This window comes from Podarcis raffonei, chromosome 7 (assembly GCF_027172205.1).
Source record: "Podarcis raffonei isolate rPodRaf1 chromosome 7, rPodRaf1.pri, whole genome shotgun sequence".
NCBI classification, from domain to species: Eukaryota; Metazoa; Chordata; class Lepidosauria; order Squamata; family Lacertidae; genus Podarcis; species Podarcis raffonei.
Window position 1 is genome coordinate 21114324 of NC_070608.1, and position 19162 is coordinate 21133485.

The 19162-nt window shown below is 38.4% G+C and overlaps 1 protein-coding gene across 4 annotated transcripts in view; it reads right to left on the reverse strand.

The window, feature by feature from the left end:
• OXR1 (oxidation resistance 1) overlaps positions 1-19162 on the reverse strand; it is a 235889-nt gene that overhangs the window by 29224 nt on the left and 187503 nt on the right. For 3 of the 4 annotated variants that reach the window (XM_053395449.1, XM_053395447.1, XM_053395453.1), the window contains 6 exons: positions 15094-15176; positions 10708-10815; positions 9472-9591; positions 8614-8766; positions 5043-5227; positions 578-1296 (listed from right to left, as the gene is read on the reverse strand). In XM_053395449.1, the coding sequence (XP_053251424.1) occupies positions 578-1296; positions 5043-5227; positions 8614-8766; positions 9472-9591; positions 10708-10815; positions 15094-15176 (1368 nt within the window). The remainder of the gene's footprint in view (positions 1-577; positions 1297-5042; positions 5228-8613; positions 8767-9471; positions 9592-10707; positions 10816-15093; positions 15177-19162) is intronic. The other variant, XM_053395448.1, reaches the window with a different exon arrangement.

Here is a 19162-nt window from a genome sequence, read left to right on the forward strand (position 1 = left end):
GGATCAGGCCAGTGGCCCATCTAGTCCAGCATCCTGTTCTCACAATGGCCAACCAGATGTCTGTGGGCAAATCCATGTTAGATAAAGCTACTTGTTGTTCTCAGAAAATTAATGTATTAAAAGCATTTCTCTTCCACCTTTCCATTAAAGGATCCCCAAGTGTTTCATACAAAGAATGTTACATGAGAAAAATGCTAAATGTTTCCTTAACTGGCATAGCTGTTGCTCATAATCTACAAACTGCGTTCTGAATATAAACGTGATAAATACTTCCAAGACACGTTTTATCACTAACAACGGGAGCTATTCAAAGATGTATGATAAGGTTACCTCAAATAACAAGATGCTAAAAAAACTACTTTGTGTTCATTTAATTTTTTTTAATAATAAAGACAAACTTATGACACAAATTTATATTTAATCATCTTTAATGTAGGCATAAGTAATTCTTCCAGCTATGACAACTACTTCTCTTCATCTGTCTGTGGACTAAGCTGGTATAGGAATGGGCTATATTTTCCAGCCACACCACTGCTAAAAATATATACATATTATACTCTAATATTTACTTACTTACCTTCTATTGTTCCATCAGCTATTGCTACTTTGTGCTTCATTTCCTTATGTGCATCTTGGTGCATGTTGTCCCTTTGTTGTTTAGTTTGTTGCATAGTATGGCTCTTCCAAAGTTTCCGCAGCATATCAATATCTGTCTCAGAATCTTGAGTTGGCTCTTTCACAAGTTGCCCCTTATTTGTAGCATCCCTTTTAGAACCATTTTCTTCAGAATGCAAACACTCCTCACCTTCTGGTACATTTTCCTGATCTGTGCCATGTGGTGTCTCTTCAGCATCAGCAGTAGTTCCCTCTACAGTGTCTTGTACTTCTTTTAGTGTTGTGTCTGCCGATTCAGAACCCACAGTATCGCTAACAGACTTGCTGCCGTCATTCAAAGGATGTTCTAGACTGGAGTTTACATTACCAAGTACATTGGCAGAGTCTGAAATAGCTGTTACATGTTCTGTGGCAGTCTGATTTACTGTTTGGACAGATTCTGATGAGGCTCCAGAAGATTTGTCTTGCCGAAGTTCATCCGAAGAAACAAGCTCCTCCCTTATTGGAGAGAGTTCTGATTCAGTGAACACATCTTCCGAAAGAGACTCCTCTGTGCTCCTCGGAGCAGTGCTGGCACTATCATTTCCTGTATCTCGCATCCTTGAGTCCATTTCATCAGTATTGCTTCTTGCGATTTTCCTGAAATGGTAGAGATCTTTTACAGACAGTTGATCCACATCACTAAAAGGGGGGGAAAGGGGGAGAGAGCTTTATGTTAAAACTAATAAGATAGACAACACCTATGTTTTTACTAGCCACATTTTAATTGTGTAAGTTGGGAGGCTTAATGCATATGACTCTCCATCAAACTCAATTCCACAATGTACCTGATTAGCTTCTTGCTTTATGGCAGATGGATGGATGGATGGATGGATGGATGGATGGATGGACCAGATATGCCTTATATTTAAGCACTAGCATGGCAACCATAGGTGAAAAGGAATTGCAGGCAGAAAGACACATGGAATTCAATGCAGGGATAGGAGTTTCCCCCTCCTCTTTATCTAGCATAAGGGTCAAGCAGGGGCCAGAGGAGAGATGGAATTCTGTCAAACTGCAGTTGGCTAGTCATTTATTTCACAGAATCACAGAATTCTAAAGTTGGAAGGGACCATGAGGATCATCTAGTTCAACCCCCTGCAATGCAGGAATCTTTCACCCAAAGTGGGGCTCAAATCCACAACCCTGAGATTAATGCTCTACCTACTGAGCTATCCCTCTTGTTTATTTGATGGTTAGAAACATTTGAGAGGTCGGAATAGATGCCATTCCATATTCTCCAGTTCTGAATTTTGCACAATAAATGATTTAAACCAAGGATGTCCAACAGGTCAATCAGGATCGACTGGTTGATCCGTGGGAGGTTCTGGTCGATTGCTGGCTCCTTTTCCTTTGCTTTTGCCGCTGTAAGAGCATCTGGACCCACCCTCCATTTTTGCATGATCACCGGAACGGAAAACGAAGTTTTTGCAGTGAGGCAGATTGTTTGTTTTCATAGCGATCTTTTGGTGAGTGACTAATCCCAGTGTGGTGTAGTGGTTAAGAGCGGTAGACTCGTAATCTGGGGAACCAAGTACACGTCTCCGCTCCTCCACATGCAGCTGCTGGGTGACCTTGGACTAGTCACACTTCTTTGAAGTCTCTCAGCCCCACTCACAGAGTGTTTGTTGTGAGGGAGGAAGGGAAAGGAGAATGTTAGCCGCTTTGATACTCCCTAGGGTAGTGATGAAGCGGGATATCAAATCCAAACTCTTCTTCTTCTTCACCTTTGCCAGAACTCTCCAAAAACGGAACTGACCTCCCTAATTAAAGCTCAACAACTTTGGCCTGACCCGCCCCCCCCCCCAGGGGTAGATCACTGCCATTATTTTTCCCCCTGTGAGTAGATCAGAGTCTCTTGGGGGTTGGACACCCCTGGTTTAAACAAACCATTTTTTTGTACAAAGTACCATGAATGCAGTATTTTAAAATGAGGCAAGCAGTTGATGATTGGAAAGAGATATTCTATACTACTGTGATAAACACAATATATTACAACTACAAATACAAAACGGACTGACATCTTGTTAAAACAGTATATTATAAAACTGAATACAAATGTTCAAATGAAAAATAATAATGCTGATGTGATGCTGAAGATAAGAAGATGCAAAACTGTTTCTCATTCTTCTTTTCAGCTTTATATAGGCAGAAACCTTTTACTATTAAAGTATTTCTTAATGCCAAACCATTTTTTACTCTTGAAAGTAAATAAAATTATTCAACAAAGCTCAGAAAACACATTAAAAACCTTTACTAAGAAAGACTGCAGCACTCTTTATCCCTCATCACTTCAAAGAGCAAAATCCAAAGAAAGGCACATGGGCTTGCCTGTGTATGAAAGGCTTTGGGCACTTGGCAAATACAAAACCAAAGCCATACCCTGCCCTTCCTCCTGAGAAATGACCTGAAGAGAGATACAGGCTCATTTTCCTATTGAACGGAATCCTCCTCCCTCCACTAAGCTTAAAGCCCAAGAAAAGAGCTAGGGATTTCCCCTGAAACAGTGCAACAGGTTTCAGTATGAGAGCAAATTTATCTGTTTGCTTCCCATAATATGATTGGGGGAAGTTCCAGCGTGGTGATAAGTATTTATTTTTCTGAGTATCTCTAATCATTTAGATTAGAGTATCTCTAATCACTTTTATAAAAAAATATTTGTTTCCGTTACTGAGTCTGTTCTGCCACTAAATCAGTTGGCAGAACTCAAAATATCCTATAAAAGCAACCTAATAATCATATTGGTAGAACATCATTATCTGCTGAACTAAACGTCTTTCCCAATATTAAGTGATAAAGCATGGAGTCTTCGGATCAGATCATGAAACAAACTCACGGCATAATAGAACAAAGTGACCTTAGGTATCCTACCAGAGTAGGGGATCACATAACATCTGTTTTAATCACAATTCCAAGATGAACTGAGAAAGATTTTATGCCAGCACTGAAAACCAGAAGTATGTGAAATACCTTGGGGTGGTATCCAATAGTAGTTATACTTCAAGTATACTCTTTGAAATCAATAAACCCTTAATCTGTTTACTTTCAGTTATGAGTATGACTTAGATATCATGCCTAATGTGGTGCCGCACACAGTATTCCCACATGGTGGTGGGAAGAGGGGAGAATCAGGGGCAGAGCAATTTTTTTTCACGTTTAACTGAAAAAGATTAATCTTCTTAAATATTTTGCAGGGGAAAAGCATTCAACTGCAACCAATACTAGTTAAAAGTGTATAGCTGATTAGTGGAAGTTGGTGGAAATATAAAGATAAATAATTGTAAAATACTAAAGAGAGAAGGGATTATGCTTCAGCAATAGCAGAAAAAACCTGGTTGGGATATCACAGGTATTTCTACTCTTAAGAGCAAATGGGAGACGGAAGACATAAGATGGGGCAACACACTTTTATCTCCCTCGCTTTTTAAAAGTACATAAACATAGAACCTAATTAAGACTTATTTCAAAGGCTATGAAAGTGGCAAGTGGCACAGAGCAAATACTTGGCAAAATCTTACAGCATCTTAACTTAAGAACCGTTGTCTAAACTCTGTTCTTCAGGTTCCTAAGACACCAAAAGCATAGAAAATATTTCCACTAATAACGTATTTAAATCCCAAGAGAATAACTTGCCTTTAATTTTCTATTAAATAAAAATGCACATGCATCTAATATTCCCTGCACGTTTTTTAGCTTACCTACAACATTGTTAGACAGAGATGTGCTACTTTCAGAATTTGCTAGGATTGTATTCAATCTGATAATCAAGTGACATGGAAAACTTTTCTAGGGTATGTTTCAAAAAGCCATGAAGTAAAACATGTTTTCAACTCCGCTTGAATTGAGCTGAAACTAATTCCTTTGTTCAGTGGGGGGAAGCAAACAAAGCCAGGAACATTATCTTCACAACTAAGCTAAAAACAACAAAAAGGAACACTGTCTTGAAGGAAGGGCGGGGGGGGGGGGGAGAGATCAGCTCTTTTTCTCTGTAAAAGTCATCTTATTATTAGAGACAAACGTAACAAAAGGTGAACAATATGAACCACTGTGTATAATTTATACTGATTACCTCTTCCTAAACGTTGAATTTTAATGCCTTTGAATTTAAGAAAAATTAAGCTAGTCAGTATTAAGATACTGGCTTTTCCCACACTCATCATTGATGCAAAAAGGGAAAAGGCTGTGCTGAAGTTGGAAAGAGAACATACATCACATAAACAAAAGCTAGAGCCTGTCATGTACTTTCTGTTGCCTTAAGTCTTGAATAAAAGAATTTGTATGACGACATAGAAACCACTACCATGCGGTTTAAAAGCAAACTTTGTATCTATAAAAATATATTTATACACATACACACACACAGAGAGAGAAAATCTAATTTATCTTACATGGGTAATGAATCCTTTACTTTGCCATCTACAATATCTTTATACATAGCAGCTGACATCACTTCTTCCATTGGACACATGATGCCATAGTCTTCACAACCATTCTCTTGAACCAATGGATCCATTTTATGTGGATCAAACATTATATTATTTGGCGTCACTAGCAGCACACCGTTGACTGTTCCCTAAAATAAGAAGAAAGGGGGCGGGAAAATGTTTGATGACCTAAGATTAGCCAAATGTTTTCAAGGCATTTCTACAAGTAACAGCACTGAATACTGAACATTTATACTAGAAGCTACCTAATACTCAACACTCCTGTAAGCCAGTGAAGGATTGTAAACCAATCCACGAGGAAAACATTTTTCCCTAGTAAAAAAAGATGCCTGAATCAATATTTAGCCATCACTGTTTTAAAAAACGAACAAACTTAGGTCTGTTAACTTGTAAGACTTTTCCCTCAGCGTGCTAGCAATTGGGAAGAGACTCTCTTCCACCTAGATTAGAGAATTTAAAAATTAACTTTATGAAAGCATTTCATGAATATGAATGGGACTGAGCTAGTATCACCTTTGCTTGAAGCATTTAGTTCCAAAGCTAAGAGGTGGTGGGGAAACACCATTAATTTGCCTCTGGTTTCTTTGCATAAATAAAGCAACACAGATGCATGCTAAGAGAAGCAGCCTTCTCTGGGAAACCTACTACAGTGGTACCTCGGTTTACGAACTTAATCCGTTCAGGAAGTCTGTTCTTAAGCCAAAGCCATTCTTAAACTGAAACGCACTTTCCCTAATGAGGCCTCCCACCACCAGTGTCCTTCCACCATTTGGATTCCATTCGTAGACCGAGGTAAAGTTCACTAACTACTTCCGGTTTTGCGGAGTTCGTATACCGAATAGTTCGTCAGCAGGGCTGTTCTTAAACTGAGGTACCACTGTAAATAGAGGCATTTTTTAAAAAAATAGAACCTAATCAATCAATTAATCAATCAGAAACATATTAGATTGGGCCCAGTTATGCCCTTTCTCTGATAATGGAAGAGGAGGCAATTTTCACTGGTTCCCCTTTCTCACTACAGCCTGTCAAAGATCTACCGTATTTTTTGCTCTATAAGACTCTCTTTTTCCCTCCTAAAAAGGGGGAATGTGTGTGCGTCTTATGGAGCGCATGCAGTCTGCTGCTTTCACTGCGCAGCAATCCCTCTTGCTGTTCTGGCTTCTGAGATTCAGAATATTTTTTCCTTGTTTTCTTCCTCCAAAAACTAGGTGCGTCTTGTGGTCTGGTTCGTCTTATAGAGCGAAAAATATGGTACTTCTCCAAAACAACGAAGAAGGTGGTGTGTTTGGTTATCTGGCAAAGGAGGGGGCAAAACTGTCTCATGGCTCCCTTCTGTCAGTAGGTTTCTGTTGGATCACCAACAGCAAGGGTAAAACTGGATTCAGTCCATTGATTTAATTGAATGTGTCTTGGAGCTCCATTCCTTGGGATGCACCTAAAGTTTATGAAAGTTTCAACATATGGCAAAAAAGCATCAGAATCTAGCTCAAATAAGTTGCAGCAATTATATAATTAATGTAAGCTGGAGCATAAATGAAATCAAATCATGCAATATCTGCATTTAAAATAGATTGTGAAATTCACTACATTTTCTGCTTATTAAATAATGGTTTTATGTAAGGCATGTCATTTCTTAAAGATATCTAATGATTTATATAACCGGAAGTGCATATGATCTATTATTTTTGGAAGGAGAGAGGTTTTGGCGAAAAGCGCTAGCGGCATGAGGGACCAAGAGAAACCTATTCATAGCCACAAGTTATTTTTATTACCAAGCAATATGTTATAATTTTAGAATGTGGAAACAGTTTTTGCAAAAGGTAGGAAATCTTTATGACGTATACAGTGGGAGCCTAGCTGAACAAGGAATATGAAGAACGTATTATGAGTTTTGAAAATCTAAGGTTACTAATGAAATAAAAGAGCCAAACAAAAGTTAAGATGTTATAGTAACGAAGCTCAGAGCAAATGGAAGCCTTTGGCCAATTTTTAAGGCGGCGGGGGTTCATCAATATACAGGATTAAACCAATGTATGTTTGTGGATGAACAGAAGTCTAAAAATACATTTGTGGACTTTTAAGTTCACCTGTCTTGGGACAGAAAGAGAAGGAATCAAATCAAATATAAACACACAATAAGAAAGATTTGAGCTGAAAATAGCAGGCACACACTTCTAGAAAACTGATTTATTATTTTTACTGAGAAAGTACTGAGAAAGTTATTTCACATGCCATACCGAATGCACTGCCTTTAAGAAAGATGTAAATGTTTTGACAGTTTTTCCTGCACAGTATTTTGGCACTACCAAGCCTCCCACATATTTTATTTTTTAGAAGCAGGCGTAATTCTGCTTTCAGCGTTGTCTATCAGTTTCCCGAAGCCTAAACTGCATTAATGGCTCTCACATTTTCCTCAGTGTTCTTCTCCTGATATAATTGCCTACTACTACTAGATCTGAAAGACAATGGGGCAAGTCTATACAGTTAGCTTGTATCTTACATAGGGGTCATGTTCCAGGGATAGCACATAAAGCTGAAATTGCATATAGTGCAAACAACTCATTGGAACCGCCCCTGCACAAGCACTCTTATCTTCCTGAGCCAGCATGCAGAACAGGTCTTACCCTCCAAGGGAAGCAGAGAACCTTTAAGCTCGCAGTCTTGTTCACCTAGTATGCAAGGTGGAGAAGCTTAAAAGTACTTTCCGCACAGGGAAAACTCAGCACCAAAAGATCTGTTAAGCTCTCTGCATTCTGTGTGTTTAATTTGTGAAATTTCAACTGGCTGCCTGTCATGCATGTAAAGTTGCAACCGCATAAGTTAAACGCATGTAAGTTGTGAGTCGACTGCACTACTTTGCCTCAGAAAGCAATACATAAAACTTGTGGCTTGAGAAATTTGCTGCTACTTCTAGCCACTGGTATAAGAAATGAAATAATTCAAACAGAGAATTACACAAATACAGAAATACTGTGGAAATGTGCACACAAAAATGTAATTATTTCTAGGAAATAATGGAACACACAATCTGTATGCGATCCTCTCATGTGCAGTCTCTGTTGATTTCAAATCCGCAACTTCCTTCTATTTTACCAAAACCTAATACTATTATATCAAAAGGCTGAGGTATTGTTTATGGGGTTTTGTTGAGAGGTTTTGCTACTGCTATTGACATTAAATTTTTTGGATCTTTATTTTTAGACCTTATTATTTATGCGAAAATTGCTCAGTTTGGTTGTGTACTTTTTGATGTGTTTTATTTATTGTTTAGGACTACTTTTGTTGTGTTTGTAATTATGTAAATCTTTTCTTGTTGCAAGCCGCTTTGGGGGGCCCAAAAGTGGCATATAAATGTATGAATATGAAAGTGAAAATCTATAATTTACAAAAATATAGATTTGATAATTTTAAGTTAAGGTACATTTTAATTGGTGTGAATTAATTGCTAGTAAATCTCAAAAAATGGAAGACCCTCAAATAAATAGCTGAAGCATGACGCTAGAACCTTCTGTACCTTGCTGTTGGTTATGTATTTGCAATTAATTTTGAGAAATTTTTCTGTGAAAGCTTCTTCCTCCTCTGATGTGGATGATACAACTCTTGCAGGCCGAACACATGTGTAAACTGGTGTGGGTGTGGCTTCTTTTCCATGCACCCCATCTGAATCCTACAAAGGGGCAAAACAGTACTATTTTATAATGACCAAAAGTAACACTGTACATTCTTTTCCAAATCCTAGAAATCACAGCTTTCAGTTTTTTGAATTTTTAGCTTGGATAGTTGCAGCAAATTTATAAATAAAAATATACAATATAACATTCTAGAGCCATGGGTACTGTACAATCTCTCTGGGTAAAAGATAGATAGAAAATCCCTATACTAGCATAAAAATCTATAAAGTTTATTGAAGGAATCTACAGCCCCTTCCTTAAACATTTTTTTCTACCCCCCACCCCTAACTCCTACCAAATTTAGCACTGACAGCAAAAAGTCCCACTCCCCCCCCCCACAAAAGGAGACACCAAGCTGGTAATGATGTCCCTTCCTCAGCTGATCAGTTATGTGCACATGTGAGTGTCTGGGATGGCTACACCTATTTTTAGCCTCTCTCAGTGCTAGCATGTGGCCCCCAGAGAGTTGAACAAAGATGAATGTGGCCCTTGGACGAAAAAAATATTAGCCACCCCAGGTGTGACCGCAAATCCTTATAACTCTTTCAAACAATCTAGTCAAGATCTTTGCCAACACAGATTTTTTATTTTAAGACACCTTGGCACCAATCAGATCAGCGCAGTTTCAAACATTATCCCTTCAGGAATGTTCTTAAACTTTTTAAAAAAGTTATTTTCCTTTATTCCAGCAACGTACTTACACTTACAGCTGTCTTCTCAGCCTCTGCTTCTGAAGATGTAGGTGATAAAGGACTTATAGGACTAAGCGAAGGAGAACTTTCCACACTGGAAATATATTCTGGATCAGGAACATATAAAATCTGTAAAAATAAGAAAAATACTTCCAATTGAGATGTCATCACCAGGACTGAAACGTAAGTAAATTAAGATGGAAATACATTTCATGCAGAGGCTTTGTGTAAGAGATGCTTCAATGCATGAACAGACAATTATGAACTGTCACTGTAACTACTTTGAATTCCCAGTGTTCTTTTTTGCATTTTGTGTTCCTCTGATCTCACTCCTCCATGTCACATGTGAGTATATGCCTGCATCAGACAAATGATTCATTTAGCTCAGTAGTGCCTACACTACTGGCAGCAGCTCTCCAGGGTTTCAGACATGGGGCTATACTACTAAGCCACGGCCCTTAAGATCGTAAGAGCCTGCAGGATCAGGCCAATGGCCCATCTAGTCCAGCATCCAGTTCTCATAGTGGCCAACCAGATGCCTTATTAAAAGACTTCTGCACATGATTATTGGTCAGTTGACAGCTGAGTGGATGAAATGATGTGGTAGATGTAAGGAGAGGGGTAGCTGAGTGATGGTGTGGAGTTGCATTTTTAGTCGTAGTGAATGCAGTTGAATGTCCTATCTCTAATGCCTGCCATAATCGTGACTTGTCGTTATACAAGAACCAGAGATCACAGTTTAAAACAAATGCTGGCTAAATAAACAAGCCAGTTTCATAACCCATGACTTGAAGTGGCTAATTTGTTTGGTTTAAATCATGATCTCTAATTGTATGTAATGAAAAGCCAGGATTCTTTGGAAGCAAAACTAAATGCTAGCAATGCCCTTCTCCCAGCCATGCAGGAGGCGGCAAGGGGAGAGCAAGCAAGCTGGAGGCTTTGCCACTGTTTAGTACTAAGTCTTCTTTCCACTTAAAACATAGAAATGGACCTGGAGTTACAACTTCAATTCAGATCCAGACCAATCCATTTCCAGACCAACAAGTGATTGGTATTTGATCTGAGGTTTGTGGCAAGTTAGGGGAAAACCATTTTCAACCATTTTTTTTCAGATTTCCTCCATGGCACAATTAGAGCAGAGTCAGGACCTGTCTTAGACAGTCCGCAATCAGATTTCCCCTAAAAATAGTTTAATATATTTGCCTCAGTTGCTCAGTCTTCCATATGCTATATAAAAGGAAGTACCTGTCCAGGAACGACTGCTCTGGAAAATAGCTTGTTTAACTGGACCAGTTCATTAGGTGTCGTATCAAACTTTAGGGCAACAGTATTCAAAGAATCTCTTGATTCAACCTGTTAAGAAAAGGTAACTAGTGTTGAAATACAGTATTCAAGTTCTATTTAGCTTCAATTCGAAAGCCTACCAGTCTTCACAACCTGTCCAATAAAATATTCTTGTCCAAATCCAACAGGCAGAATGTGGTTTTCTTGATCATGCAGTGGCTTTGCAGACCCAGTTCACATGAACAAGCTTTCCCTTGTAAGCTTAGCGTGGCACAGGTTTATCACTAATTCCCAGAATGGAAGAGGGCAGGATTTTCAAGGACATGCTCTATGGAGATGCCTCAGGCACCAGGCCCATTGGCAGACCAACTCTCTGTTACAAGGATGTCTGTGAATGTGACATGAAGGCTGGCAACATCAACCCCGCCATGTGGGAATCCTTTGGAGACGACCACAGCATCTGGTGACAATCAGTCAAGTTGTGTATCCACAGCAGTGACCAAAGGAGGAATGAGCACTGGGAGGAGTGCAGAAAGAAGAAACGCATGGTACAACTACAACAGCACAATCAGACGCCTTCATCTGCCCTAGCTGCAACAAGGCATATCTGTCTCTACAGCCACAGCAGGCGCTGTAACTCCCCAATGGCTTGACTTCACCTCCGAAGGCACACTCTTCCATTGTCTCTTGAGACAGACATATGCCAACCAATAACTAACCGTATCCTGCTTCTCCTGGATATGGTTCCTAAGGAGCTTCCTACCCATGTTATTTTCAAGATCACTTACTGGCCTTAAGCATGCAGAGTACTGTATCTATGCAGTTTGCCTTTATACAGCCTTATAACTGATACAGATGGTCCGGCCCCACCACTTAATGGATCTGAAGTGTTTCCAAAGAGTGGTAGGGGATGTTTTATCCCATGTTGATGGCCTCTCAGCTGATTCCCTGGTGGCCCACTGGAATGCGGAGTTAACCAGGGCTATCAAAGAGAGAGTGTGCTGTGCACCTGCATATCTTGTGTTTGTGCGCATGTCACACCTACTACTAGTTACACCTACTACTGGTATGTGGCCTTCAGATGGGTGGCTACCATCAATGCGGCCCTCAGGCCAAAAAAAAGGTTAGCAACCACTGCATTAAAGGACAATTGTGCAAATCAATCACTTTTTATATAAGAAACTTGCTGAAAAGCAGGATTGCCACTCTTTTCATGACAGCTGCTCTGTGTCTGTTTTCGTGGCATAATATACAGATATTCAACAGGTACTAATTTCTACAGTATTTGAGGAAATGCTAGCCACCTTGGCTGAAAAGCCTGGCTCCCCACTAGGCTCCATGATTTCCTAGAGTACCAGGGCTACTAAAATACTGGTTTTTTTAAAAAAAGTGAAGAGTTCTTTAACAACAAAGTAGGGAATGGATACAGTGCAAGACTGAACACTAACAGCACCTCTAACTCTTAGAATATAAATGCTTCCTTGCTTTTTATAAGCAATTAAAATTCTGGCTAACTTGATTAACAATCACTTAAAGCAGTTTATCACAATGGTTATCACAGGAAATTACATCTATCTATTCCTTGAGCTAACAGGACCCAACATTCTCCAGCAGCAGATGGATGTCTGTCTGAAAGACTTTGGCACCTATAGAGTCAACAAATAATCCCTTTCTTGTAACAGTATTTCCTTAAGTAAAACCTTTCTATAATTTCATAGAAAGTTGACATTTTCTTGTACTAATAAGTACCTAATAAAGTAGGATCAAAAAATGCTTCTAAGGCCCTATTATAGCTTTCTAAGAATGCCTTTTGGTTACATGAGGTAGGCATATGGAAGGAGGAGAAATTCTCCTAACATTTTTTCCCCTTTCCATATTTTAAAATTTATGTTACAGAATGATTTTAGCCAAGGGTGGTATTTACACTTGCACAACAGAATTTGCCCCTCTCCTCAGCATATCTTCTCTGGAGGCTTGGGGGAACCCCTAGAACATATTTTTTTGCAGGGAGAGAGATGGAGAATGTTCCATTGCACAAGCAGAAATCCACATGCTGATGAAAAGTTCACATATTATTATTTATTAAATTGGCATATCACCCTTCATCTGAAGATCTCAGGGTGGTTCACAGCATAAAAATACAAGATAGAAACACAAAATACATAACAAAACAAAAACAAAAAAATAACCCTCATTCCCCACACCTCCTCCCGGAGACATATTTAAAGTAGTACATAGTGCTACTTTGGATACAAACCATGTCTCCTCAGAAATAAATATTATTGAATTCAGTGTGACATTCCCAGGTGAGTGGGTTTAGGAATGTAGGTTTAACTACCTTCCTTGTAAATACCGTAAGATAGAAATGCAAACAAACATACATGCCACCAGTGCATGGAAATGGGTGGGGAGATGGAGAAGAGGCAATACTTTGTCAGTAAGAGGAAAGTGAATAAGGGAAATGAACTCCAAAGTATTATGCAACATTTTAAGGTAGAAAATTATAACAGTGTTGGATGAAAGGTTTTCAATCTCTTCAGTAATCTGTTATCACTCTAGAATGGAACATGCAGTAAGAAGAAGAAGAAGAAGAAGAAGAAGAAGAAGAAGAAGAAGAAGAAGAAGAACAAGAGTTTGGATTTGATATCCCGCCTTTCACTCCCCTTCAGGAGTCTCAAAGCGGCTAACAATCTCCTTTCCCTTCCTCCCCCACAACAAACACTCTGTGAGGTGAGTGGGGCTGAGAGACTTCAAAGAAGTGTGACTGGCCCAAGGTCACCCAGCAGCTGCATGTGGAGGAGCGGAGACGCGAACCCGGTTCCCCAGATTAGGTGACTACCGCTCTTAACCACTACACCACACTGGCTCTCAAGCAGTAGAACTGGCAGTAATGAAACTGTGAGGGTCTAAATTACTACTGCTAAACATTGTTTTAAATCAATGTTTTAAACTCCCAATTAATTAAGAGTGGTATATGTTCTGCACCTTATTTAGTCTGAATACTACAAGCTTCTGAAACAATACAAATACTTAAGCAAGGTACTACTATATTGTGATTCTGACCATGACACAGAAGGGTATATGGTTCACTGGAAGCTATGTCAACTTCCACAACAAGACTTTCTGAAAGTGCTTGAAATACTACTGAACATACTACCAAATACACCAAATTATAGCCAACTGTCCAATATTTTACACCTATTTATACAGATACAATACACATCACATTCAGTAATTGTTTTTAATATTGTAGTTCATAGATTTCTGGAACCCACCCTGGAACCACATGGCAAAGACTGGGTAAACAATCTTAACAAGTTATTGCAGAGGTTCAGAGAAGCAGCATGTATCTGGTTAATACTGAAATCCATTTTGTTAAACACAGAAGCATGAGAGCTGACAGATCAGCCTGCATCACTTTGTTTACTCCAGTAATTTGCTTAATATGAGAGAATAATTTTACTTCCTAATTACATTTCATGCTTATACTGTTCAGAATTTCTGGAATTCCAGCCAATCACGTTGTCAGTGCAACTTCAGAGTACATAGTAGTTTTACTGTTAAAATATTTACAAAAATTATCCATGTTCTTAATAGCATTTTAGTTTAAAGCACATCGTTTTTATTTTAGAAATCAGATTAAATTATTTATAACATGCCCGTTTAATGTGCCAATTTAAATATTATAACTTTATAAGTCCTAGTTATACAGGCAATATGTAGCAAAACATTTCTTAATTCAGTTTCCCTTAGTAACCAGAAATACGAAACACTCGACTGCAGCACTGTTTGAGGGTCATTTGAAGAACGTAACAGTTACAGAAAGGCTCCATTTTCAGATACTGCTGGAAAAAATAGAACTATGCTTCCAAGTAGCAAGAGATCAATGGAAATTCTGAGAACATAAGAATGTTATTCAAAGGCACTGCAAAGATGGACTAACATCACCACACCTGCATTCAACGGACAATGCTGAAAGCTATAAAGGCAGTAAGGGATTTTTAAAACCTGGTTCTTTCTTGGAAGTAAAATAATTTGTGCATCTAAAGGAATGTCCTGTTGATTTACAGTTATTCACAACTTGATAACCTCTACAGGAATACTAGAAAGGTTAACTTTGCCTCTCCAGAATTACACTGCATCATTTCTGAAAAGACTCAAAATAGTACTCATCAATCCTGTTAAGGTGATCAGCTGCCTGCCAGAGCTACAGACTGAATAAACAAAAAGGTAACATGCATCCCTTTTCTTCTTAAATAGCATTCAGAAAACTAATATCCAAATATTAAACATATCCAAATCTTTATAGATTTCTCTTGCATATTATGTAGGTGAGTAGTTACTTACTGTGTACTCTATAGTCCCTTTAGGCTTTTGAAAAGACATTCGTCTCCCATCTTTCTTGTCTAGGGTCTTTTTCTGGCCAGTATCTGAAAAAAATTGAGGCAAGGCACGCGTTACATTCATTTTTCTCTCCCTTTCAGTATTGTCACAGACTGCTGACTACAGCCCCGTGGGCAGACATCTATTTCACCAGTTACACAGCTTATACCCTGTGACTCTCAACTCAGCCTAACACAACTAGCTGCCAGAACAGGGACTTCACTCCTCTGTTTTGCTTTAAGCATTTGACCAATATAAGCTACTCCAGTGATTGGGAATATCTTCCTAGTTTCACAAATACCTGCAAACATTCAGAGTGTTATCAATTTAAAAAAACACACGCTGTATAACAAGAACTGTATAGGACAAGGTTAAAATAATTGTAACAAATAATTATAACATCAATTAGTTCTACACTGCACAGGATATGTCCATAAGCTGCAACAGACTGTGCACAGCTTAGTAGACACAATTTTAAGATGCAGATTTTAAAAAAACATTAGCATTAACACAAAGGATGGGCATTTTCATATAAAGTTGGCCTTCTGTATACAGATTATATGCATGTCCTTTTTAAAAATTATAGTACAAGTGTAATGCAATGTCATGTTCCACTCAGAACTACTTTGCACCACAAATGCTAATTTGTAAGGAGCTGTGAACTCAGCTCAGAAGTGGCCCATTCACAAGGAAATTCAGACAACGCCCCTCCTCCCTTTAACTGCCTTTCAGTTACTTTTCCTCCTATTTATTCCTTGAACATTTAAGTAAATCTGAGTAAGCACACCAAAGAAAACAGGATGTGGGTGGAAGAAGCACATGTATACAGCCTGTGAGATGTACAAGTGGGAGATGGTAGGTGGGGTCACAAAATTCAATCAGATACTAAGTGTTAGGAAATGGCCCAATCAAAACGGGGGTGGGGACACAAAGGAACACAAGGAAATTATATTCCTCCTTCACAACCCAATTTATCTGCATAGATTTTTATACTTTCTACTAAAACTGTTCTTCATTCCTCTGCCATATCACAACAAGATTAGTTATCAAAATGATAGATGCCATCAGATTAAATGATACTAAAAAGATAATCAAAATGATTTCATTTCAAGAAGAAACACTGAAAGTTGTAACTATTCCAATTAAGTTATTAAAAGTGTTGTAGAGGACAAGCCTGTAAGACAGAATAAGGAATTGTTTGAAAACCCTTCATTATGTATGAAGTTTCACCTTTCATTAAAAACCATTTGATAGCAACCTTATACTACAAACCACAACTTAAATCTCAAACATCTGATAAAGGTGCCATTATTTTTAGCTCCATCCCGGAAGGTTCTTACTTCCACATTGTGTTATCAGAACAAGGGTACTGTATTTAGTAGGAGTAATTCCCCAACAGTTCTTTGACATTCTACCTCCTATGTAAAACACAACGTTGGTTCACCCACACCAGGATACCTTTATTTAATATTATGAGAAAACGTCAGATTTACCCATTAGCCCTTTTCCTCTCCTTTTACATGCCAGAGGAAGAGAATGAAATTAAACACAGTACCCTTTGACATTCAAATTTGAGGAAAGGTGGTTTGTTTCAACTATGGTTAGTAAAAATAACAGACAATCTGAATCCACTGTCTGATCCTGGCTTGTTCTAACCATTGTTTAAACAAACCACAGTTCTGAAGTTTAGACATAACAAAGTACTGTGGATAGTTTAAAAGGAAATTGGGAAGTTCTTCAGCCTCCTCTAGTGGCACAATAAACAGGGGGAGAGGATAGAGGTATCTGAGTGCTTAAGTCTCAACTATGGTTTCCTACTGATGAAGTTTTTCCTGCAGAATAAATCATAATTTAATGTGATATGAATCAACCAACAGGATTGAGCCATACAGCAAGCCTCAGACTTGCATACTACCCTCTTTCCTCACTCCCCTAGCTGTGACAAACTGTGGTTATTATTAACTATACTTGTTTCAAACAAACCAATTCAAAACATTGTTACTGAAGTTGCCTTGTTTAAACCAACCAAGATTAAACATGGTTCTAGTTCTGAACATAGCAAGCTATGGTTAATCAAAAGTGGAAGCAAATACTTCTGAACTCTCCTCCCAGCAGTACAGGAGGAGGAGAAAGGGAGAATTACACAAGGCTGAGGCCCTTCCTTCACTTGTTTACACTAGTGGATACCACAATCCATTTCTGAAACATGAAAAGGAAGCAATTTTTAATATAATAAAAATCGGCAAAATTAGAGGTTCTCATTACTATTAAGTATGTTAAGTACCTCAATTTATTTTAATTATCAATATGAATGTGGTAATTGCTACATAAAACAAGAGAAGCATTACGATGCTAACAAAACTGAGATACATTAATGCATTGTCATCATGTAGTGTTTCTAAAATCCTTATTTTCACCTTCATCCTGAATAATTGAACAACATTCAATCAGAAGAAAATCAAGGCCCTTTAGAGCCTTTAACTTAGTTAATAAGAAGTACTTTCAATAGCCGCTGAACAGCTGGTTCAAGATAGGCTTCAGATACACATTATTGTTCCCACATACCAAGTTATCTAAGCAGATAAGGTAATTGTGCAGAATTCATGAGCAGCAGGAAACTGGGATCTTTCAACACATACCCCAGCACATCTTCCCCATTCCCAAGCCTGCTTGATATCCCTAGGTTGAATAAAATACTACAGTGGTACCTTGGGTTACATACGCTTCAGGTTGCACACGCTTCAGGTTACAGACTCCACTAACCCAGAAATAGTGCTTCAGGTTAAGAACTTTGCTTCAGGATGAGAACAGAAATCGTGCTCCGGTGGCATGGCAGCAGCGGGAGGCCCCACTAGCTAAAGTGGTGCTTCAGGTTAAGAACAGTTTCAGGTTAAGAACGGACCTCCGGGACGAATTAAGTACTTAACCCAAGGTACCACTGTACAGGTATAGCCCAATCCCTGCAACCTTTACAGTCCTATACGGAAAACGCCCCATTCAGAACAATGACATTCAGAGGTAAGTCAAAGGGCTGGAGTGTGCAGCATCAACCCTTTAGTGCAGTATATGAGTCTCCACCGATTGGAGCCAAATGTGGCAAAACCTTCAGAAGAGCAAGTCTTTAAAAAAAAATGAAAAGGAGAATTGTATATTACTTATTAACATTAGCATGTGAATCTGGAAGTACACAATACTAATTCAAATAGAGATGCACACAAACCAGTGAGACAAGATATACCAGTTATATAATATTGCATTTACGTCCAAAACCATTTAAGATACACAAGGTTAAATTACAATTTCCCAGCACCGTGGAGCATGTATACTTTAGTTTTTACATTTATTATTCTTTTTCCTAGCTTGTTATACTGAATCTGATCATTGATCCATCTAGCTCAGCATTTTCTACTGACTGGCAGTGGCACTTGTGTCCTGACCAATCTGGAGATTCCTAGTTTTGAAGCTTGGAACTTCTGCAAACAAATAATGTGTTCCACCACTAAGCTACATTAAAGCTTAATATTGTACCAGAAACAAGCATCTATGTTGATCTTTCTATTTCATGGATGAATTCTTTGCCATGATTATTTGACACATCCTTACAGTCGTAGGCTACAGGTGAAGGTGAGACAAAAAAACTTGGCTAGTTCACCTAGCTGAGGTTGTGTTTGTGAAGACAAAGTCAAAGGAAGGACATTTTTTAGAGGGCACTTTCAAAAGCTTCAAAATAGGAACAGCTAAGCACTGAAAGTGTTTCAAATGCATTATCTCTGTAAACCTGTCAACATTCTGTAAGGTACAGTTGGTTTATTTACAATATTTATGCATGGCACTAAAACAGAAAGTTGTTAGAGAAGCTTGCAACACAAAAATTAAAATTGAATAAAAGCTTCACAAAAATAAATCTAGTGCAGCAGAAAAATCAAGAAGCAGAGACTAAACAGTGGACTAAAACAAATTTACCTGGTCAAAACATATTTAATAGGCCAGAGGAAATAAAAAAAAAAGTATTTGCCTAGTCATTACTAATGAT